The sequence below is a fragment of the Argopecten irradians genome, chromosome 1 (genome assembly GCF_041381155.1).
Source record: "Argopecten irradians isolate NY chromosome 1, Ai_NY, whole genome shotgun sequence".
NCBI lineage: Eukaryota > Metazoa > Mollusca > Bivalvia > Pectinida > Pectinidae > Argopecten > Argopecten irradians.
Window position 1 is genome coordinate 12,494,080 of NC_091134.1, and position 26,140 is coordinate 12,520,219.

At 34.4% G+C, this 26,140-nt stretch overlaps 3 protein-coding genes across 5 annotated transcripts in view; 1 reads left to right on the top strand and 2 right to left on the bottom strand.

Moving 5' to 3' along the window:
• Window positions 1-26,140, top strand: part of LOC138317973 (transmembrane protein 222-like) — a 158,144-nt gene that overhangs the window by 51,983 nt on the left and 80,021 nt on the right. The gene's annotated exons all lie outside the window — the stretch shown is intronic.
• On the bottom strand, window positions 4,067-7,419 carry LOC138317895 (zinc finger protein 862-like). Of its 2 annotated transcripts, none has more exons than XM_069259876.1 (7): window positions 7,288-7,419; window positions 6,843-6,956; window positions 6,550-6,695; window positions 6,110-6,316; window positions 5,755-5,868; window positions 5,334-5,521; window positions 4,067-5,080 (listed from the first exon to the last, which is right to left on the bottom strand). In XM_069259876.1, exons 1-7 carry the CDS (start codon window positions 7,337-7,339, stop codon window positions 4,903-4,905), a joined length of 999 nt encoding a protein of 332 aa, XP_069115977.1. In that variant the 5' UTR covers window positions 7,340-7,419; the 3' UTR covers window positions 4,067-4,902. The 2 variants fall into 2 exon arrangements, with proteins under 2 accessions (XP_069115977.1, XP_069115972.1); XM_069259871.1 differs by having other exon boundaries at window positions 6,550-6,704.
• On the bottom strand, window positions 6,839-25,598 carry LOC138317878 (uncharacterized). 2 transcript variants are annotated; one of them, XM_069259855.1, is made up of 13 exons: window positions 25,411-25,598; window positions 20,898-20,988; window positions 18,563-18,712; window positions 17,291-17,425; window positions 16,831-16,906; window positions 16,243-16,439; window positions 15,951-15,984; window positions 15,160-15,275; window positions 14,525-14,578; window positions 13,540-13,602; window positions 13,119-13,181; window positions 11,574-11,615; window positions 6,839-9,764 (listed from the first exon to the last, which is right to left on the bottom strand). In XM_069259855.1, exons 1-13 carry the CDS (start codon window positions 25,456-25,458, stop codon window positions 9,673-9,675), a joined length of 1,161 nt encoding a protein of 386 aa, XP_069115956.1. In that variant the 5' UTR covers window positions 25,459-25,598; the 3' UTR covers window positions 6,839-9,672. The 2 variants fall into 2 exon arrangements, with proteins under 2 accessions (XP_069115956.1, XP_069115962.1); XM_069259861.1 differs by lacking the exons at window positions 18,563-18,712; window positions 20,898-20,988 and having other exon boundaries at window positions 8,173-9,764; window positions 25,411-25,589.

The window sequence follows — 26,140 nt, forward strand, 5'->3', positions numbered from 1 at the left end:
GCATTACGGACTAGCTTTAAAGCCGGCTTATCTTATTATCATTATAAAACAATAAAAGCCACCATTTCTTTCAAATGTGACATTGGATTACTCTAGATGTTTGCTTATATTTGAGAAGATTCAGAAACTGGTGAACTGTTACGACGAGAGCATCACGGAATATTGTCTAATTCAATGGTGTATAGAATGTTATATCACATGGTTAGACAAATCATTAAAATATGAAAAGGATATATAAATATATCTACCGTTTTCAAGCCTGCCTTTTGTCTGTGATTTGTTCTGGTTTCGCAGAAGAAATATTTAGAGTCGAATGCGAAGAAGATACGTCTGTACATTCTATTTTAAACAGAACAGTTCAGGCAAGATCGGCCATCGCATGTGCAAGGCAATGCGTTCACGTGGCACCACCGACAGACATTGTGTGTAAAGGTGTCAATGTTTGTGGAGGAAATGAAAATCCAATATGTGAACTAGTATTCACTTCAATAAATAGAGATGAGGAACTGTATGGATTTACACGAGCGGGATGTGTATTCTTTGGCAAAGATTATGACAACATTACATGTAATGGCAACACAGGAAGTTCTGGAGAAGGAACTACAGAAGGAACTACAGACAACACAATCACGGGGAGCTCTGTTGATACGACTTCCGGTTCTATGACGACGCATGCCACCGCAGCCGGAAGTTCTGTAGTTACGACAGCTACAGTCGAAACGTCAACTCTGGTTATGAATAGTACAGGTATACCATAGCTTTGTTATTTGTTCACATGTTAACAAAATACACACTGAGAATTAGCATTTATTTATTTTATGGATATTTTTTGTATTTTATTCAATAAACTGATAGTTAATACTTACAGTTAAGAGGATTTTTAAGCTTAGGAAAGTTTGTATAACCCCAAATAATAAATGTTGTGGAAGTATGATCAAATATGTTAGTTATGTAGTATAAAGACATATGTTCACATAATGCTTATTCACTTGTGTTTACATTGTTTGAAAGTTCCAATCGAAAACTTTCGGCATTTTCCCTGAAAGGCTGTGTCTAAACTAACTGGGTTTAAATAATTGAACAGGTTTAGACTATAATTGTAATCTCCAATTTCTTTGCCATATAGATGTATTTCGTGTTTACATTTTAAAGAGTTATAACCTCATATTTCTTCCAGAGAAAACGACGTGAGTTTCGCTCACAAAATAATGACATCACAATCGCTACCTTCTCAAAAGGGAGCTAACCCTGTGATATACAGAGGCGGAATACTACCATATCTTTTATGTAAACAACGGATATAAATTAAATTAATTAATATAATATAATAAATTTTAAGCAGCGTTATAATATGTAAACTTATTTATCAATAATCTTGGTTTTAGCGCTTTTTATACTTAAGATCTTGAGTGATATAATTGCTAATTATTTTCATCGCTGGTGTTGGTATCGCTGAGAATTAATTCGTTGACCTTTTTATATTAGTATTTAGAATTTACATGTGTATATTGTCAAATAACTCATCAGACGATCCATTAGCCATATCAAAAAACTGAAATTATCAAAATTGGTCAACTTTTTCGTGCCGTGTTAAAGCGTTTTTCATACAATCATATGACCGAATGTGCTGCTGATATCTTTATACGGTCCTAGTTTGTTATGTAATGTAGGATGGCCGAAAGGGACGTACAGTCTGTTGCAGCCTTCGTCCGGCTGTCCCAGCGATTGGTCCTCGGGATTCATACAGTTTGAGATGGATTCAGATGGGAATAGTTACCATAGCAGTAACCACATCAAAGGTATAATGCACTAACCAAAAGGTGTCGACGTGGTGAATATAGTGTTTATTATTGTTTTCCAGGTACAATGTAACACTATTAGGTACGCATTGACATGACATGTAGTGTACTGTATTGGAATTTAAGTTTATGGATAAAAGACATTGAATGATTCATTGAATATTTTTGATTCCAATGATATATATTCTATATCTGGTGTTTGGCGCTATTTTATGTGCTATACATTTGAATACGTCACAAAGCCATGTTGTTTGTTTACTTGTATTCCATGTACTGTGCAGGACGGGTATGCATTGCACCTGAGGAAAAATGACGATGGAATTTTTATGAACTCCCCATCGGCAATGTTTTTTTTATGGATTGCATGAAAAAACATCCACAACAATATTGCATTCTGCTCTGACGTAAAAACATATTATGACAAAAACCGGACCCGGGTGCGGTATTCCTGAGTATTCCTTGGTAGCGTGCAGGTAGAACCCAGCACCCAGGTCGCAGTTTCTGTCTAACCTTATATTTTGTATGATCCCCAGGTTAAGACTTCAAGTCTCTACGATTGCTTATCCGGAAATAATCCAGTATAATAAAAGACTCAAGCCAGTAATAAAAGTTAAAGAATATATTATATAACTGAGAAAGTCACAACATGTGTTAAATAAGAATGATAATCTCCATAATTCCAGGAATCTCACAGAGGCTAAGAGCCGTACTCTTGAAACTTATGAGTCTTTCCTGAGAAATCGACTACTGGCATCTCACAGAGGCTAAGAGCCGCACTCTTGAAACTTATGAGAGTCTTTCCTAAGCTTGTCATAAAATACATATATACAATGATAACTCATAGAGGCTAAGAGCCGCACTCTTGAAACTTATGAGTTTCATATCCTATAACCAAATAATCCCAGAAATAAATACTTAGACAACTCATAGAGGCTAAGAGCCGTACTCTTAAAACATGTGAGTGTCTAATCCTAACTTAAAAAGTAACCAATTTAGTCTGGCGCTATTATCCTGCGAGAGCGTAGTGACCGCTCGCTGGTACCGGTGAAACAGAAGTGACGAGGCCCTGTGCTCACCCCTATTTATAACCTTTGGGCCTCGGGCGAGGCCAGGCCGCCCGCTGATTGGCTGAAAGCTTCGGTTGGCCTGTCTCACACCCGAGACCTTACGCAAAGGAACTATAATATAATCCCTCAGATACTATAAAAATACACATCGTATACAATGCATTTGTACCTAAATCAAATACACAAATCTTCATAAACAATAAAACGATCTAAGTATAATAACAGACATTCTTTACAATATTTCTACAACGAATACACTCGAAACGCCGGCTACGTCATTTTGACAACAAGTTGTCAGCGACGAATACATGAATGTCAACGACGACATTTACAGCTAAATAAAGTCGTCTAACAATGAAATCGACGGTATCTCAGCGAGATAACTAACACATGGGTTTGTACATTCATTGATTTACATGTAATGCCGATTACTTAATCTTATATCGAACACATTCCACACACTAGTCATGTTTGTGTATTGACGAAAAGATCGAGATCGTGACGTGATGCACTCGTACATTATTTCAATCACTCTCGCATCTTAACAATTAATTCATACAATGCAATAACTCAATGAATAACAAACAATCTTCAGCATTTATATTTCTATGTCCACAGCATAAAACTGCCACGCTACGTCCTAGCGCTATTTATGTCAGAATCTTCAAATATTCCCTACGGCACAGTATCGTCTATGTAAACTGGAACGCCTCGACTCAATCCCTGATCGGGTATATGCCCTAACCACAGGCCACTAACCTGTTTTGTTACATCTTAAACACTGTATCTTAAATGTAAACTGGAACACCTCGATCCGATACCTGATCAGATATATGCCCAAACCACAGGCCACTAGGCCTATTTTGTTACAATATTTATTATGCACATTTTCAGTGATTTATTTTGATTTATAAGTGTTTGAGTCATTGGACTCATCAAAAAGTGTAATGCTGAGTCCTGAGTTACGGGACGCGTATCGTCCCGCCCGATCGAGCGAAGCGAGGGAGCATTCTAGGGTGGTCTGGGGGCATGCCCCCCAGAAAATTTTGAAAATCTAGAAGAAAATCCTGGCATTTCATGCATTTTGGAGAGGTTTATTTTAATAAAACTTAAGGAGTCTTTCATATAATTTTGGAGGCAGTTTGTAAAGAAAGGACATTTTTTGTTGGTTTTGTACAAAAATTACAACACAAAAGCAACTCAAGTAAAACAATTTTAATTTATTAATAACAAGATTTAACAAGTAAACTGTAAAAAATAAAGATTAACTAAATTCGCATTTAATTTAACATCATTCAACAAACAAAAATATGACTAGCTTCTTTACTGTATGACTGTTTGTATATTGTCTCATGACTAGACGGATTTTATATAGCTAGAATTTAGTTTTCATTTCACAAAAGCCACTGCCTAGATCATGGAAATGGTCACTGGCAAATTGGACAAGCAAACAGTAAAAAACAAAGAAAACATTAGTAACTAATTACATCATTCAACAAATAAAATATGACTAGATGTTTACTGTATATATGACTATTGCCTCATGACTAGACTGATTTTATATAGCTAGGATTCAGATTCTATTTCAGAAGGGCCATTGTCTAGGTCATGGAAATTGTCATTGGCAAATGGGACTATATGTGAAGAAAGAAAGTTATTTCTTCAGTTCATACATTCTCCTATGTTTTAGATTCCATTTGGTAAGTGCCAGATCATAGTCGAAACTGTCCGTGACACTGGAAAGTTTGACAGACATGATTTTCCTTTGGGTTTCAACAGCCAGTTTGTTTCGGTATGTTGTCAGAATTCGGTTTTGAACCGAGAAACCTCTCTCACATCCTGCTGTATGGACACTTGTTGTTAAAGCCAATCTAGCCAAGATGAAGAGGTTTGGAAAGTCATCTTTGTGATGAGTGTACAGAAGATGCCATAGTTTCCACATTTCATCCCTAGGATAACATTCAGCTTTAACAACCTGCTTAGCAAGATGCCATTCCACTTTTACTTGGTTGGGATCAAGCAGAGGAGGGGATGTCTCAGACCTCCTTTCCTTGTCTCCATTTTCCTTCCATTGCACACTCTGTTCTTCCATAAAATTCACAGAGCTTGTCGATTTCATTGTTACCATACATATCAAGATCTTGTGAAGAAAGAAAAGTCAAAGGCCTCATAGACAGGACTCCAAAGCACTGCAGTAATTCTTTATCAGGAAACCTGAAATACAGCAAGAGATGTTAGTCAAGAATATGCGGTTCCAGATATAAGGTACTATGAAGCTCATCAACATGATTTCAATAGAATGCACTGGCCTTTTCAGTTTGCACTAGAGGAAAGACCAACTTTCATACATGTGTCACAGTGTGTTAGTAAAACTTAAAGTGAATTACTGAAGGTGAATTTACTATAAACTAGGTATAAAGCTAAAAGTCATATATTTATGTTGCTTTGTATGCATGTATAATATTACCTAGACTTGATGTTCTGAATCAGAGCATCCGCAAATTCTTTGGTGATGTTTTCCAGGTTGAATGGACTGCAGGTAATATGATGGTCTTTGAATGTAGATCCAGTCAGGTCTTCAGTCAATTTTAACAGATAGGGAGTTTTCATTGACTTGAGTTGCTCCAGCTTATCCAGACAGTTATCCAGCTTTACCTAGGATTTATGTAAATAAATAGAATTATTTATTTTATTGGTTCTCCAAAACTTGGTTAAATACATTATCACACTTCACATGCAGTTAGATTATAGCCTAACTTCGACCAAAATGTTATCAACATCTGAACATTCATTTCATTCTTCTTTTTTTTTACTTATACCAAACAAGGTAATCAATATTTCATATATACTTAACAGCAATGACAATGTTAACTTATGAAGGTAGTTACCTGAACAAGTGCGATATCAATGTTTTCAGTCTGGAAAAACTGGGACAGGATCGTCACAGGTGCCATGGCATCCATCAACATATAGGTCAATGAGATGAAGCTGTCTGTGCCAATCTGTAGCAAAAAGCAAACAACTAAGTTGTATTCAAATTTTCAGATGCGTAGAACTGTAGTAAAGCAGAAAAAAGAAAGCCACATTAGAGCATACCTAATATTTCTTTTTACTGCTATTTGTGTTAAATCTAAATCAGAAAGTGACAATTGTACAAGCTGCTTATATACCATTGGTGCAATTTGATTTAGTTGAAGTGATTTTATTCAATTCACATTTTGAATTATTTCTTTTATTGATTACCTTCTTCTTAAGTCCTGCAGCTTTTGGATCTTCGGAATGGTTTCTTTCAGCAAGGTAGGACAATAGACTATCAAGTGTCCTCCAAACTGTTGTAAGTGCAGAGAAAAAAGAAAGCCACCTTACAGCATGCACCTCCTTATAGTTCAAAACTGGGTCATCCATCAGTTTTTGTATCTCGTGCAGCCGTGCCGCACGTTTTGCACTGCCCTGATAAATAAAAAATGAATAATAGATCTGATTAGGTAAAAATTTTCAGCAAAATTATCAATTTTGATTTTACTCTGTAATTTGGCACTTTATTGAATTAATCAAAGAGACAAACAGCATAATAAATGGGAAAAAATGAGTACTATTTAGATATATGGAAAGAGGACAGACATAAAGAAAAACGGGGTTATTTTATTATGAATTATTTTAAATGTCTGCAACATTTCTCTAACCTTGAAATAGTAGAACAAGTCTGTCAAGATTTGCTGATGTCTCTTCAACATGGGGATGCTTTCTGCAGCCTGAGAGGTACAAAGGGCCAATCGGTGTGCTATACAATGTGTATTTATCATGTGAGGGTTCTGTCTCTTCAGGATAGCTGCACAACCTGTAGAATAAATATAAATATTTCAACTTTACAAATTTCATCCAACCTTGTTTTAGATTATACAATATACTACAGTATAAAATTGATGATAAAGATTCTTAAACTGATAACAAGTTTTTTCACCATTGTGAAACTCACCATTGTGTTTGCCGGTCATTACTGAGGCTCCATCTGACCCAAGGCTAAGGAGTTTCCCTGGTTGTACACCCCGACTCTGAAGCTCTTTCATTATTTCACCAGCTAGTCCTCTGCCTGGATCAGGATAATTATAATATTAAAGCAACATTATATTAAAACGAAACAAGTTATGTGATAGAGAGTTAACTTTACTTTCATTCTCTTTACCTATGTATTTATTTCTGTAATTCTATCTTTCTGTAAAATATATGACTGTGTTATACCAAGTAATTTAGATCCATAAACTTACATATATATAGTGCACTAAATTGATAGAACTGCATACTTTCTGTTTCTTTAATGTCTTATGAAATATTTAAATTATAAGTACATTAAAGTCTTAATTTACTCAAAATCTATGTAGACATGTCATGCATTAATTACTATTTTAATAATGATTTGTTACCTGTTGCATCTGTGCATTCTACATTTGTCAAAAACATTGTCGATGGCTTCATATCTGTCGAAATGACTTGGGCATATAGAACAAGTCTTTTGGTGTTAGAAATGTCTGTCCTCTCATCTGCCAACACTGTTACCACAGGAGATTCATCAAGTTTTTGTTTCACTTGCTTTTATGTGATTTTTGCCTTAGCCAATCGAATTATTACTTACGAAATCTTGAAAATGGAATAAAGAGACTCATAAAATGTTACAAAAAGGAAATAGGGTGATTAATTTGAGGAATGCCAGATCTTCTACCAGAGTTATCCCCCTTCGTTTCACTCTTTCAGTTACATACAAAGTAAAGCGATGGGATGTCACTCTGTTAGATCAGAAAGGAATACTAGTACATTTTGACATGACTTATTTTTCAGGGAATGTCACTAACAATCTGGTACAATGGTATTTCTGTACGAAAACGTCTCCAGACGGCGAGGATGAGTGGCCAATCGGACGCTACTGCATACTGAGATACAATGGTCAATGCCCGTCTGGTATCACCTTTTTATTATCCCATATTGTATATAATTGTACTTATTGTATTATAGAAAAATTATAAGATAACGTACTATTTGTCGATTTGTCAATTTGTGTTTGATAGATTTTGAGGAATTTTGTGCGTCCAAATTTTACTAAGTTTTCAAAAATTTACATATTTTCAAGGATAAGTTTGGAAATCAAATGAAATACTTCCTGTCCTCTCTATACGATGTGTATGCATCTATAGAGAATATTACACTTGGTACTGTTATCAGGCCTGGACTATGATAAAGCTGAAAAGCTCACTACCTCCAAACGCCTGGTTTAATTTCACAATATCGATGATATATTAATAATCCATCTCTTATTTCATGCTTCAATTTTGAATGCCATAGTAACATTTCATGAAAGCGCAAAAAATCGTCTTTGTAAAGTTACAATGCCTAGGGTTGTGTTCCTGCAAAGAGGACTGTAGTTTAATTTTGTTTTCAGGCTTTTTCAATGGAATGATTTTGTTTGACGAAGAGGATTCTGGGTCGCACAATGGCAGATTACGTAACGGCACTTTACCAGACATTTTTGGACCCAATGATGTCGCACTGATGTTCTGCTGTAGGCATGTATATGATGATTTATATTATGACGTTAGTATTATAGATGCATAAGGTGCGTTTCGGATGGAAAAGTACGTTGCGGGTGGGGATAATATTGCAACATGTATAACTATGAAACTACGTACATATTCAGTGTTCGGCACAAAATTCATGAGCTCATGAATTATTTAATACTATCAGGCGCGTACATTCCTGTTCCTAAATAAGTAATACATATTCAATCAAAACCAAAACCTAATTACATGCATTACAACTTGCTTAAATATAACAAAGTTTATTTCATATAAATATAGTTTATAGTTAAGCTTTAAGTTGCATGCATGTAAAAGTTTGCAAATATTTACTTCAAATGTATCGAGGCATTTTATCTCATATTTGTTCTGCAAAAAACACTTTAATTTCACCAAATCGTTTAGAATTTTTGATAGTGCCCAAGTAAGTGTTTTACCACATATACGTTAATCGGAAGAATACAGAGTAGCAATTCCATTCCTCTTTCAGGAACGATGGTGCCGGATCGGTGACGCTCTCAGTAACGGACCCATTTTACCTATTTCCCTTCTTTGACGGACCTTGTGCAGATGTAGCCGGAATGAACAAATCTAGAGAATTCACTTATTTTGACTGTGAAAGATATTATAATCAAAACATCGTGTCTGGTATGACACCACTTAGTTATATAGCACAGGTTCTAAAGATCTACTTCTGCTATTATTATCAATAAATACACATTATGGTGTTTTTTTCATGCCATGCTTTAAAAGTGAATATTTCCGCGAGTACTTCATTTCGCGTTTTACAAGAGATATATCATTCAGACTTTTTGCTACACTGTTCATACGTTCACAAAATATAACGCACAGAGAAAAGTTTTGCAATCAAGCGACCTTCGTAATTACCTGAAATTCTTCTTGTATTATGCTGGGATGAGCGGTTACCAAGTTTGTTTCAAATAAATGACCTGGACCTACATTCAAGAGTTTTAGATCGATATCACTATGTCACTGTTTGGTACTGATAATCAGTAAACATTGGTCATTATTGAAATACAGATGACATAAGAGTAAAGAATCATCTCAGGTGACAGTTAAGGCCTCTTGTTTAGAAATATTACATAGAAAACCAATGCAAATATATACAATAAAAACACTAAGTACACCTCTACCAAATGATATTATTATAGTTCATGTCACACATTTATTTAGCTGCTTTTTATCAGTAGATTGCACTTTACCAAATGACAAAATAGCAGATCATTTAAATGACGTCATCATTGACGGTGTCATCGAGGGAGCTGTAGGAGTACATGGAAAGGCGTTTATCTGTGGGTAGCTGGTCAATGTTTCTGTAACATAGAGAACCATGATATAGATAAGTAACCATTCAAGTTTGTGTGTGGGTAGATGGTCAATGTTTCTGTAACATAGAGAACCATGATATAGATAAGTAACATTACACGTTTATCTGTGGGTAGATGGTCAATGTTTCTGTAACATAGAGAACCATGATATAGATAAGTAATATTACACGTTTATGTGTGGGTAGATGGTCAATGTTTCTGTAACATAGAGAACCATGATATAGATAAGTAACCATACACGTTTATGTGTGGGTAGATGGTCAATGTTTCTGTAACATAGAGAACCATGATATAGATAAGTAACCATACACGTTTATGTGTGGGTAGATGGTCAATGTTTCTGTAACATAGAGAACCATGATATAGATAAGTAACCATACAGTTTATGTGTGGGTAGATGGTCAATGTTTCTGTAACATAGAGAACCATGATATAGATAAGTAACATTACACGTTTATGTGTGGGTAGATGGTATGTTTCTGTAACATAGAGAACCATGATATAGATAAGTACACGTTTATGTGTGGGTAGATGGTCAATGTTTCTGTAACATAGAGAACCATGATATAGATAAGTAACCATACACGTTTATGTGTGGGTAGATGGTCAATGTTTCTGTAACATAGAGAACCATGATATAGATAAGTAACATTACACGTTTATGTGTGGGTAGATGGTCAATGTTTCTGTAACATAGAGAACCATGATATAGATAAGATAAGAAATATTACATGTTTATGTGTGGGTAGATGGTCAATGTTTCTATAACATAGAGAACCATGATATAGATAAGTAACCGTACACGTTTATGTGTGGGTAGATGGTCAATGTTCAATTTTTGTAACATAGAGAACCATGATATAGATAAGTAACCATACACGTTTATGTGTGGGTAGATGGTCAATGTTTCTGTAACATAGAGAACCATGATATAGATAAGTAACCATACACGTTTATGTGTGGGTAGATGGTCAATGTTTCTGTAACATAGAGAACCATGATATAGATAAGTAACCATACACGTTTATGTGTGGGTAGATGGTCAATGTTTCTGTAACATAGAGAACCATGATATAGATAAGTAACCATACACGTTTATGTGTGGTAGATGGTCAATGTTTCTGTAACATACAGTAGATCCATGATGTCTAGACCATAGAATACCATATATAGATAAGTAACCATACACGTTTATGTGTGGGTAGATGGTCAATGTTTCTGTAACATAGAGAACCATGATATAGATAAGTAACCATACACGTTTATGTGTGGGTATATGGTCAATGTTTCTGTAACATAGAGAACCGTTATACAGATAAGTAACATCACACGTTTATATTTCGATTGAATTTGAGTGATTCAGTCACAGAGAAAATCTTGCTATAGATTATAGCGTCTTGTGATTTCTTAATAGTTTTCCAATTAGCTGCAGTTCTAGGTAAAGTAGTAGGCAAGTAAAAATTGAAATAAATGAATTTAACTTTAAATTATCGTTCAAAATTGATTACAGATCAAAATATCGATGTGCCGAAACTTGGAAAAGGTAACAATGGAGAATATAATTAAATGCTGATGAATAAACTCTCACATCATGTGGATCGAAAGGGTATTTACATTACGAAGAAAAAATATATTCAAGAAATAAGAATGATATACATGCACGTCAAGTTCAGCATATATATTTGCTTTTTGACAACAAAATTTCACCAGACTTATGACCGGTATATTACACAAAGCTAGGCGATTTTTAAAGTAATACAAAACATATTCACTTTTCTAAACGTTATACTTTACCTGGCTGTATATCCACGCCCGTCCATCCCAATGGTTTGGCTCCTGTAGTTAATACATATATGAAGCCATAAATTGTGACAAGTTAAAAAGTTTTAAAAGTAAAAAAAAAAAAAAAAAACAAAAACATATGGTTTGGCCAAAATACGTCATTATTGGAATAGTTATGAAGTAGTTTCATCTTAGATATGTATTGCATACATCACACAATTAACGCCATGACATATAAATTAATTTTTCAAATATGAAAAAATTCGATATTAGCAAGTTTTCCCCATTTGATTCCTTCAAATATTTTAGACTTATAGTAAGGGAGACAACTTTTGATATTTTACATCTAGACTATAATGAATAAAATTCTCAATGTTGAAAAATCGTAGTTCGATTTTCTTGAAAACTGATTGAATGAAAACGACCATGTCAATTTGTATTTAATATATTTCTATAACAACTGAACTTCACAATTCTGATCTATTTTCATTTAAATGATAATGTTTTAGGTAATTTACGCGCATTTTTCTTACCTTATTACCACCAAACATGATCACCGAAAATTTTGATGAAAAGTGGATCATTGATGTAAATAACATCCATTAAACAATACACATATCAAAGAACATTTTGTTTAAGATTTTTATTTACGGGCGGAGAAATGAACTACTATCTTAAGATGTATCTAATGTGCCTTCAAATTCATATGAATTAGCAAATGTGTTAAAGATAGTGCACAGTTCTTTCTAATAGAAATCCTATTCAAAACGTGACAGAAATTCTTAGTAATTTCAAACTTTGCGTATTATGGATGGATATTTAGATAACTAGATCTGTAATGATAAACTTCTTACATTACAATTGTATTGCGGATATTGTAAATATTTAACATACATGTACTTGAACAATGTATAATTCGGTTAACTGAGATTGGTTCATAATACAATGTAAAAAATAAATGACCAAGGGCATTCGACGTGCGAACACTTTTAGAAAAATCCTTTCAGTTATTTCTGAAAAAAAACAACTGCCAGCCATCTTGTTTTTCAACTGTCCTAATATGTTATGCATTTACTAGGCAAAAGGGTACATATGTACATTATGTATGAAATTTGTAAAAAATCTCTTCAGTACTCTCCGAGGAATAGCGATTGCAAACGTCAACAATGACATCCTGTCATCTTAATTTCTACTTGCTCGCAGAATGAAATATTCATAACTAAGCAACAACATAAAAACAACATACATTTAGAATTTGAGAAAACCTCAATAACCTGTCGGACATCTTGTTTTTCGATCGGTCTCAAAAGCCAAAACATATATTAGGAACTAGGCACTAAAGAAACTTAGGTTTAAAATTTGATATAGATTTGTTCAGTACATTTTGAGAAATAACGATTACAAGATTTGTTAACGAATGAACAGGTGGGCTAAGTTTTATTTGCCTACCCTTCTGATGATGGTTAGCTAATGAGGACAGTAATACCAGTAAATAACTTTGTTGAAATAAAAGTACTTTTCAAAATCATTAGGGAAAAATATGTCGAAAATAGATACCTTGATTGGCAGGGTCTAGGAACTTTTTATTTACTGCACATTCACTATTCTCAGCCTGGATGCCTAGGGAAACAAATGAAATACAAATAGGAAAACAATCTCTTTGGTATTAAATATATCATATTAGATAGAGAAATGTTGTTTTCAATAAATACATAATAGTCGCACTTCAAGTCATTTGTCATGATAAATTTTCAAATTTAGTTTTTGTGGTTTTCCTGAACGTTCATTCCATCCATCTCAGTACGCTGTTATCTATAGTAAATAAATATCGTCACTGATTAAATACTTTTATTTTTATCTAAAATAACTCAATTTACGCATAAAGTAGCTCTAAAGGGGGATCCTAGCGATGGACATTTTCAATGAGAATAAAAAATGTTACATTGTCTAAATGAAAAATAAGAAAACAACTAGATACCTTCATAGCTAGGATCGAGAAATTTTACATCTGCCGCATACCCATCATCCTCGGCCTGGATTGCTAGGTAAGAGAAATGAATTATAAATAGAAAAAATCCTTATTATATATTGCAATCATCGTGCTAATTTAAGATTAGATGTTTACAGTAGTTGATAAGAACAGCATTGCTGTATAAGCTACAGTGTAGAAATTGGTTTTGTAATTATGTGATACAGTGTAGAAAATCGGACCTTTGAGATATACCACACTCATTCTTTGCTTTTACCGATGTACAATAAAATAATAATTTTACTGCATCTGTTTTTCTCAAAATTTTCTCAAGCATTACATTATCGTTAAATTGCTTTTTGATAATATTAATACAAGAGACTTATAATGAGCAAGCATTTAGTATCTGGTAGGTAACATAGATCAATTGTTGTATTTTTTTTTTTTTACTATGTCTCTTTGTAATTCATAAGCGTATTTTGCATAAAATCATGGAAGGTTCAATTTCAATTTACTCGCATATCATACAAATATTTGTATTTGGATTATATTTTTAAAATAGTAAAATACGGGCTTAATTATATGCAAGTGTTTCTAAAACAGGAAGTTGGCATACTTAATTAAATTGTGATTATGTTGAGTTCAAGAATAACAAAAGCTCGACTTTAACAAGAAAACACATAATGTTCTAAGTGCATTCCAATCTCCTTGACAGGGCTTCGTAATAAATATGTATACTGTGGCCCACCTATATGATTCTCGTTTGATTCCGTGGTCTGGCCTTAACAGCAACAAACTTTCCAATTTGGATGCTATGGACGAGGACGTAGTGGACACTCACTCTACCTAAACACATGGTTCTATTCTCATAGTAGAATTTTATCTTACTGGTCGTCATACAAAGATATGTTCTGTATATGTTCAGCCAATTCAATCGATTTCAATCTTGAATGATTGTGGTTATCCTGGTAAATCTTCCGTTTTATTACATTACCTGGTTTATCGTTGGTTTTGTCAGTACGTCCCATCCTTTTATGGAGCATCATGTCTGCAATAAATAAATATATGGGACCATCTTTGATACTCCAGGGGTTACTATCACTGACGATATATCCACCCATGGACTATCTCATAGTAAAACTGAATGCTGTTCAAAAAAAAAAAATGATCAATCATAGGGCTGTAGAGTCTTCCTTTGAAGATTACAGAGAGAACGACGCTCAACTTCAAAGCCACACAGTGAACCACAGTGTATCGTTGTTCGAGTGTTTTAATGTACACCGAAGGATCAATTTTACTTGTGTTTTCTGTTGCAATCAGTTTACTATGGGATAGCCCAGGGGTGAATAAAACGACAGTAATAGTATCCCCTGAAGTATCGGAGGATAATGACAAGCCATGACTTTTGTTTACGCACTTGCTTAAATTTAAAAAAAAAAAAATGTAATAAAAATGAAAGTTTAACAATGGGTTCGATTCCTGGTCGTTGCACTCGAAAGGATTATGTACTTTGAACAAAAATGAAAATTAAAATATATAGAGTATAGTTTTCATTGGCAGAACAATCAATAGTATACCTATACATGGAATACACGTACTTTGATATTTCTCTATACAGAGTCGCCATACCTGTTTGATTTGCGAGTATTGGTCTTCCTCTTAAATATTTGCAGAAGACAAAAGTTAGGAGTACACAAAGGACGATGATGGCTATCGTCATGACAAGGGTGGTGATAGTGAGGATACTAAAATAGAACAATAAAGACAGTAGATCACAGTGTAGATGAAATCAGCTGATATCGTGGGAGTGTTTCCCTTGGTAACACAAGGTCAGTCATATTTGATGCTTCTTTTATACAATACCTTTTCAATTGTTATTGTAAGTGTGTCATGTTGGACGCTTACCCTTTCGAAATGTCTGGTTAAAACATTTTTTTTAGTAGTTCTTTTAGGGATCGCCTTATTAAATGATCGCATCAACGAATGCATATTATTTCGCTTTGTTTATTTTATCTTTTGTTTCCATTTTTTTTTTTACATCAACCTAGATTTTGTACTTTATCTGCAAGACATATGGTTTCATGAAGCATGCAACGTTTGTTTAGGGCTTTGCAACATCTGGACAGAATCAATGATTGATGCAAAATATGTAAAGCATGTCAAAATATATAAAGAAATTATATTTCAATGACCGCGATAGACAATATATTTTTATTAAGGCGTGTTTGCGTTTAGCAAACACGTGTTATAACAGAGACAAGTGGCCAAAATAATTAGCATGCATTTCCTTGTTTTTATAATCACACATATATCTATCAAAACGTTAAAGAATCGTGAACAAATATAACAAATGTTCAGTATATAATGACATTCAACATATTACTTAAATTTCAATATTTAGACAATAAATAAAATTATACCTATTTCTGTATTCGACTTCCGAGAGCGATACATCTGGAATGAAATGTAGCATAAGTAGTAACTTATACGTATTATTTTTAATTCTACAATGGTTTTATATCACTTGTAGAATTTAAAATAATTATTTAATCTACTAGGGCGATATAACACCATATGGACCTCAACAAAGATCCATAATTTATATATAATTTGCATGAACATCCTTAATACAACCTTTTATTTCTTCTGTTATAATATGAAAATAACCTCACGAGTTTCTGGAAAGGTAGTATTTAGGTATTGATTAAATACCTTTGATGTTCTTTATTTGCACAGTTTCTGCAACCGTATGGTTTGATACGACTTGGTGCTCTTCCTTGCCCCAGACTGCCGTACTCGTCGTCAGAAGTACAGGAGATTTCGTTTCCTCGGATTTTATAAGATCTCCACAAAAACTATCACATGTGGCATTCCCATATGATAATGTCTCTCTGTTGTCAAGGGTGCAGCTGCACAGGTATAATAGAAACAGGATCATTAAAAAATTATGATAAATGACAATAACTTTAAACAGAACGATGGGGTATTTAGAACGAAGTTGCAAAATATAGATCATTGTAAACAGTCAATTACAATAGTATAATGAGATAATGGATAATTGAAATAATTAGTTTAGGTAAAACTTGTATTGTTTTTGTGGAAAAGTTCTTTGAATATATAATATACATACAATTATAATATTGTTAATGTCAAATAATAATAAAGATCCATTATAGTTATGTGTTGTTTTGAAAGAACAGAACCATTAAATCCCTAATCCATAATGAATAATTAGTATAGAGCGTATGTAGCCAGTATGCTAGTATATTTTAGTATGTAAGTACTGGACTTAGTACATACTTTGTGTGAGGTTTACATAGCTCGTATCCCATGTCTGAGGCGAACGTTCCAGCTGGACAAGGGAAGCATGACCCACCTGAAAGAAGTACAACTAATGGATTTAAAACTTTAACAAAATTGAATATATGAACGGACTTACTTTTATTGATTAGCATGTTGATGAATTCAGATATGAAATTTGTGATATTTTAAGTAAAACAATTTACCATCAAAAGATGCTGTTTAAATTATAAAAATGTATATGTACACATGTAGCTACACAGATAAGCCAATGAGTCCCTCCATATTTCTCTCTATTCATGATAAGAATTGCTAGTTCAGTGATATTTTCATTCCTATGTTAAGTGACGTCACACCTTTTTGGTTAGAGGGACATTATCAGTTTTGCTGTTCTAAAGATATATTAATTGGAACATCCTTCTTTTGTATTGTTTGAATTGTGGCGTCAAGAAGAACTTACTTGTGACATCAAATTCCATTCCTGGCGAACATTTTCGATATTTCCGGCAGAGCATGTAATCCTTCCCGACAAAGCCACGTGATGAGTCACACTTACAGTCTACTGGTCGGCCATTTTCTGTGACTTGTATCGCTTCTATTAGTTAACAACAATATTAGTTAATACTTCCTGTGATTTTCTTTATGGTTATCAATTAAGTGATTTTATTCAGAAAAGAGTGTTACTTACTTAACGAAGTAAGCACGCTAGAGAATATGTAAACCACCTGAAGAAAAATCTCTTGAATTAGATCACAGATTGACTATTTTTTTCAACGCGGCATATGTATTTGTACCCTCAGTACTTTTATTGAATTTCTGCAAAGACCTGTGTTTTATGCTGAAATACCACAAGTTCATTAATCACAAGGAAAGTTATCATCGAAAAACGTACATAAAATGTGAGCTTCTCTGCATTATCGATAACCCTCGCCACACAAATTAGTTCTAATTCAGGTCTAGTAAAAAACGGGAAAATCGCACAGCAGAAGCGAAGGCAAGATAAGACGCATTACAGAGTATTTATAATATTGTTTGTCGACCATGGTTTTTCCATGGACTTTAAAAACTGTCAAGATACTACACTGATGATGGAAAGACGATAATGACGACGACAACAATGCCATCGACGACGACTACGATGATGATGATGATGTGAGAACAATGAGACCATACACAATGTATATAACATAGATGCATGTAGATCTGTAATATCATTGAGAAACGTCCAGGTTCCAGTCATATCTTGACGTTTTGGCGAACGCAGGATTAGGCAAGAAAACGAAAGAGAGCGATTTTTCTATCTTTCTTGTTGAACATCAGCACACGCAGACTAAATCGGAAGGTGTTACAGGCTCAACGGGAAATCACATGTGTACAAAGTTAACACTAGTTTGCTTAAGACCTACTTTGTGTTTTTTGCAAATCTACGTCCAGGAGCGGGAGGAAATCCAGAGTACCCGTAGAAAACCAACCTGCATGTGATCAATAACGGTACCTGGTAACAACCTCGTGTGGATTTCAAAATTGCAACTCTGAGATGGAATATCAAAGGTATCCAAGCTCTCGACTTATTACAAGTTCTTCTAGACTTATTGCAGCTCATTTTAGCCATGGGTTTGACTTATAAAAAAAGTACCCATAGCATACATCTTACGTGCGTCTGTCCATTTCCATACATCGGGACGCACTCGATAAAAGTTGACAAAAGTATTTAGTTTCGAATAGATTTTACCTGGCGGACAATCCATGTCCAGTCGTATACATTTTTTGATATCTTGTTGTCTGCGTACATTTCGTGAGTCCACACTTGATGGTTGGGAACTTCCCGGGGGACATAAGAGACAATTGTCTGATGTTCTGTCCGTCTTACAAAAGGAAACCTCTGAAACAAACCAAGAGACACCATCTTGTAAAATATCTAATGGGATTTAGTCAATAACAACAAAACTGGCAGCATGACGATCCCGAAATATAAATTAAGTCAGTGGTAGTAATACAGTTTTAACAAATTACATACTCATGAAATTGTTCCGGGATTCATTATTGATACCAAAAAGATTTACTTCGATAAATTAATATGCATTTGTTTGTGTTTAGCAATGTTATAGTTTTCTATCATAACTATCATGCCAAATCTAACTATAATTAGACTTGAAATAGAATTAGATTCCAATAATACCATTCATCTGTATATGCAGTTATACATTGTATTGTAAACATTTGTATTGACTTGTATTGAGGATGTTATCCATTATTAAAGAGACAATTCACTCATGCAAATTCTTTTACATAACCAAGAAGCAAAATATAGCATAAACGTATTGTTCTACATTTCTTATGAAACATATATCGTAAAACATTGACAAATTCCACGACATTGTTAAGTATCTTAATTAATATCGTTGAAATAATTAATCGTTGATTAATACGATTAAGCATTGTACAATATTGACTCTGTACCCATACCCGAGCCAAAGTCACGCACGTTAAACAAATGAACTACATAACCACTGAGGAGGTGATAAAATGAGTTTTAGGCAAGACAATTCACCTAATAAGGTAAACACACTACTGTCAGAGCGATTTGAGCAGTTCTAGACAAAATTTGCATTACTCTACGAGCAAGGGACAGGGTTCGGCATACAAGAAGTTCGACCACAGTGTGTAATGGCGGACAGCAGCAAGTTTGAACATTTCACACATATGTCACCACCATGGGCTTTTCAGGCATATCACAGTAAAACCGACTGATCTAATTTTCATTAGAACTGGTTTTATCTGATATATAAACAAATTTTAATGTTCTCTTAGACTGAATTGTCCCTTTAACTTGGCAATCTACAAAGACAAACTAACTATCTGATCCTATAAAATACAGCAAAACCCGTTTTAGTGATATCCTTGTATAATGACTACCTGCTAAATCGATATCAACTGAATTTGAACTTTGTATAGATTAAAAGAAAACATGTCTATATTGATCAGTTTTTTTTGTCCCTTTGGTTGCCGTTATAGTAGATTTATTGGTATATATGATAGAAATATCGGATATTGATTTAAATGCTAAACATTCAATTTACCATAAATCACCTGTTTCTAATAAAAAAAAACATCACTGCAAATATATGTCAGTTATTTATACCTATAACTCTTGCGATACAATCCCCCCCCCCCCCCAAAAAAAAAAATCACCCACGTACAATCATACCAATTACATAAAACAGCTAAAATAAGCAATGAAATATCGACAAGAAGACGGTGTACAGAAAATAGGTACCTAGAATTCTTCCCGTGATTACAATTTAAATCATGTAAATTTATCACGAGCTTGCCTGCGAGGTTTAATAACAGTCTGGATCTGCCCAACTATCTCGCATGAAATGACGAAATGGATGAAATCAATACTTCAATGAATTATAAATTCATATGCAACAATGCTTAATTTGTACGTTAAATATTCATTTAGTTAAAATTAAACGTAGTCATTAACAAAACATATACTATATTGCATATTACACAGGGAAATGTGTCCTTTGCTATATGTGTGCACAGTTGACTTTGTTATAGAAACACAGTGCGTCTTGCCTACCAGGAAGTTCCATTATCTACAAGTAACTACAGATAATGTTATATTTAGGACCTAACTGATATTTTTAGAATATTTAACAATAATGACATCATTTTAAAAAGATACTTCAGATAAAGTGCCGAATATATTATAAAACAAATAAGTCTTTTCAAAGACGTTTCAAAAAGTTGCATGTGGTAAAAAACAGCTATTCAGTTAAAGCCAAAGGGGAGTTTAATAAAAATGATACAGTAAAAATTGACGTTAACGATAATATGGGATAATGCTAAAGATATATTAGTCGTTAGTGATTTCTTACCCATTGGAAAAGTTATTGTGTATTTCAAATTAAATAATTATTGTACATAAGTAGATCATCATTATTGATGTTAACATTTTTGTATCACTAACGATACATACACAATTATTGTTTTCATGAGTGAAAGGAATTTTTACACAATGTACGGTATACATTGTATATATTGTTTATGTTACTTACGAGTTTCGGCAGGACACCTTTTACTGGTGCACTCAACTTGTCGCAAGTCGTCTAATATATGAGTAACGAAATGACCTGGAGCAGCCAAGATCTAAGTAATGGATGGAAAAATGAGACAATTAATTATATCAATGAATCTTGTGGAGCTTATATAATATGCCTACAGGTTCCTCGGGTCACCGGACTCAATATATGATGGTTGTGGATCTGCACCACTTCCATTTACAGTAATCTAAGTGTCCATAAGCTTCCCCAGGTTTTAACTAATAGTACAGAAAACGGCTGTTCCCTCAGTGTTGTTCTAGTCTGCTGGTAATAAAACTTTTAATGGGTGTCCTCTGGAACCTGTTCTTAGGGCATGGTATATCATGATAGAGTCCATATTTCAACATTTCCATCTCATTCTCAAGTAGCTCAAAATAACTTCTTTAAGCTCTCTTCATAATTCACTTTTTCATCCTAGGTAGTTGTGTGGTGGCTCTACGTTGTACTTTTTCGACCTTTTCGATTATCTTCATACTTATTGGTGACTAACTGGAGCGGAAGTCTAGATGAGATCTAGTAATTTGTACGGGCGTGGAGGGAACGGTGGAAGGTTCGCATTATCTTGTTTATATATTGATAAGATCACCCACTCATGACAAACATTTGGTTAGTCTTTTCACCTTTTCCCGATGTGTTCCTCAAACTTTATTCCCTCATCTTTATGGGTTCAAATATCCTTTTCTGAACGTATATTTTACAGAATTTCCCTAGAGTAAATGGTGTGGCATCCTTCTTCCGTCTTGCATTTATATCATACATTACCTATTTCCGGATGGAATCGGAGAAGCCATACGTCAAGACACTCGGTCCAGATCAAATTGCAGAGTTTCCATATATTTTGATTTATATTTTTAAAGAATTTTGTATCGTCAGCAAACAGGTATATCTCCGAGTCGGCTAGTTCCGGCAGCTCGTTACTAAAAATAGATGCCTAGGTACAGATCCCTGAGGAATTCCAAATGTAACTGGCTCTCTATCGTTTGACAAACATATCTGCTGCTCTCTAATTGTTCGCAGTTAAGGAAGCGATCCGAAATATGATAATTTTTAATATATTGACGGTCTATTATAAGTGACTTTGCCGAAGGCGTTTTGGTTGTTCAAATAGACATAATATATAGTTTCACCTTTGTCTATTTCCTCCATCCTCTCATCAATGACCTTCAGAACCTGTAAGTTGTCGATCTGCAAGAAATGAAGTCGTACTGTTTAATTGTGAAGAAATAGTATATGATGTGGATGTCAACAAGTTTTCCCTGTAATTATACATTCAATCGAGGTAAGACTTACTTGTCCATAGTTTCCTGTGATGCCCCTGTATCCTTTTTGAATATTTCATTCATCTTCGCTTTCTTCCACTCATCAGGAATACATTAAAATCTCAGAGATTGGTGAAACAGTCTGGTAAGTGGGCATACAATTGAATAAGATATGTCCTTTAGGAAACTGAGATGAATGCAAGAGGTTTATCGACTATAAGCTGACTCCTCGCCTTCTTCATGTTTTCTTCCCCATGTGTTCACCGTTTCCATGCTGTTTTAGCACCTCTGGTTTTTATTGTTGGTACTCCACCTTGTAGTTCCCAACGAAAACTGCAGGAAACTATTCAGTGACCTTTGCTTGGCTTTGGTTTGATTTGATGTATTGTCACACTATTTCAGGTTTTTATGTTTAGCTCTCTTTCAGATAAATCGTAAAGTTTCCTTGATAATTTCTTTACTTGCTTTCTTAGCCTTTTATACTGTAGTTTGATCTCCCAGTCTTTTGTTTGTATTGCTTTTTTTGACATCTTATTAAAGACGTATTATGACCAATGTTTCCTTGACTTCATGGAATCCACGATTCCCCAAGATACTCCTTGCTTGATATACGTTCATTTATTTCCGTTCTCATAAATCTTCGTCTTAAATCTGTTCCTCATACCATTTATGGCTGTGTCTTTGTCCATAATGGTGCCCCACTTGCTATCCTGTATTGACTGTTCTCATAGTTCCGTCGTTATAGTACATGTGCTTCACTTTCCTTTTGATGTTAAGGATATATGTATAAGAAAAAAAAATGTCCGTATAGGGTTACATTGGCAAAAAAATAGGGTCGGTCGGTCGGGAGGATTTTTTTTTTTTTTGTGTGTCTTTCACTCTAAAATGATGGCCGGAACTAAAGTCTGAGTTCGAAATCCCGACTTTTTAATGTGTTTTTTTTTTTGTAGAAAAGTGGAAAAAAATTAGGGTCGAGGGTAAAAAATTAGGGTCGGTCGGGTAACCCTAAACAGACATATATTTTTTGGCCTAATCATCAAAATCTTATTACACAATGATTTCCTTTTCCTGGGGAGCTTTTCTGATATAATATTCTGCTCATTTATTAATATGAGATCAATATCAAGAATGTGTAGGGTATCATCGCCCTTACAACGAGTTCATTTTCCAATTGGTTGGTATAATTAGTTATCTTGTATACCTTCCGAGAAATTACATTCCGTACTGTTGTTCCAATCTTCAGTTGTTGTCAATTTTCTCCAGTATTTGTTTGAGTAATTGTAATGTCTCATGACATTATAAACATATGTGTATATACTTTGTTAACTGTCTCTGATATCAACTCACTGAGTTTCCCATTACTTTCATCGTCCTGGTAGGTTGGGCGTTAGAATTGTACCTGCTGCACCTAATGCATGATCGTAAAGGGTGACTATATATGGGTTATTGACAAGCCAGTTAATCGTCTGGGCTGGATTGAGACATGTTAAAGTCATATGATCAAAATGTGCTAATATTGTGTTTCCTTACTTTCCTTTAGGTATTTTGACAATCTTCCGTGTCCAGAATGGGCCTCGAATGTTTCCTTGCTCCTCTGTTTAGCTTCATTGATGAGTGCAGCTTCCTGTTCTCCTTCACTTTTGATCAGACCATTTTGTTCAGTACCTACACTCATAAGATCCTCTTCGCTGTGTAAATGGCGAATGTTCTTGAATGTCTCTCTCTCTCTTTCTCTCTATTTGTATCAGCGTTATCGAGCGTTACTTACACTGGTCGTTTAAGATTTCCGTTGTTAATTCTCCTATCCTAGTTAATATTGTGACCATCGATGGAGTAAGTGGTTTCCAACAGTCTTTCAGTATCTTTTTGACCAATTTTTGTGTCAAACATTTCTTCCTTTTCTCCTCCTCGTTCTTTTTTTGTGAGCTCCTGTATCTCATGAATAGACAATTTTGTTCTCCCTGATTTCCCTTTCATTAATTTAAATTAGAACCGACCTCTCTGTCTCAGGTTGTTTCTCACTGTTTACTTTATCAGAAGTAACTCCATCGTGATTACCTGCTGTTGTTTTTCCCCGATCAATCTCCTCTAACTTTAACTTCAATTCACACGTACAATATATCCGTGTAACATCGACCCCAAAATATTGAATATTTACTTGCAGTTCTGCATTACTTGTATCTGCTTGCAATATGTCTTTATCTTTATGTCAAGTTACTATAATTCTTTACTCAACTAAATTTCTGCATTCTAGCCTACATCAAACCACATTGAGACCAATTGGTTATATGTAGGCACAGGCATTCACGTTCACTTTCTTATCGCTAACTTTCTAGTAGTTTCACATCTGGTTATCGAACGTCTGTTTGAATAACTCAGAGGTCCAGATTTCTTCATCTTTACGTATCTGTTGTGATAAGCATTCATGGCTCCTAATGCTTGATATGGAATAAAAACCGAAGGACGATTGGATCGTTTCCTTTGTTGTGCACCGCCATTTTTGTTATGAGCCATATGTTCAGTCTAGCCTTAACCGACTGTTCATTGTTCTGATTTGGGGGTTATAATGCAGCATAACTCATTTTATGCCGATTACACACAGAAACTTATTTATCATATTCTGTTCATAGTTGTTACATTTTTTGGCCACATTTTAGTGAATTCCCTCCGAAAAGTAGTGTCCGTCTTCGTCCTGCAGGAGTGACACGTACCATATATTTTAACCTACATTAACTGCTGCTGTTATATTGCATACATTAAAAATAAACTAGTGACGTGGGTGAGCAGTTTTGTTTTTATATAATATCCGCATTGTACCTAGAATCGAAATAAGTAATAAACATTATCAAGGAATTTTAACTTTCAGTTTCGATTTACATTCACTTGTATATACACACGTATATGTACATTGAGATTAATTTCTTCTTGTTTGTTGAGTATTGTCGTTTACGTTGAACAAAATGCAGTATACGCGTACTATATGAATTTAACACAACGAATATTGTAACTTGCATGTATAAATACATTTGCATAATAAAATCAATACAGACGCCATTTTATCGCTGCTCCAAAGGATACTAGTATATTTTACACTGGTTATTTTGTAAACATCAGTACATGTAGGCCAACCTCCCTCAATACAATAACACCATACATGTATTTTGTGACCGCCGGATCATGATCATTACACATAAACAGCAAATACTTACCTGATAGGGCCATGTAAGGAGAAACAAAGTCAGGGAAGTAGACAACATACTGTCTGCAACGAGCCTCCTGCAACATAATATGCATTTATTTGGAGCACAACGTCAGAGTCACACAATGTAGAGTTTCCCTACTACAGTTGTTCCTATATACAAAATGAAAGTTCCAATAGCATTTTTTTTTAAATTTCCTCGGTCTCTCTCTCTCATATGGACCAGTAAAATCTTATATATCAACCACACAAGCCAATGGTATCTCTTTGGTCTACAGTCAAGCCCCTAATCGGAGTAGGGGCAAGATTATCTCCCCTTACAATTTCCAACAATGACATGTTGTCAATATTGGGTATGTAGCTTGCTTGAATGAAGGGCTTATAAGTTTGTTTAAATGAATGACATTGACTGTCATTCAAGGTCACAGGGGTCAAATGGCTATAATATTTAAACCACTTCTTACCAATAACTAAGATGCCTAGAAACTATTTGATCTTAATATCTTGCTTGGATGAAGGGCTTATATAAATAGAACATGCAATAGGTTGATCAAATAAATGACCTTGACCAATGACCATCATTCTAAATCACAGGGATCAGATATGCAGCTTGCTAGAATGAAGAGCTAATATGTTGTTCAAATGAATGACCTTAACTGTTATTCAATGTTGCATGGGTTAAATAGGCTAAAATCTTTAAACCACATGGACAGCACAATTTAATGACAATACATGTATTC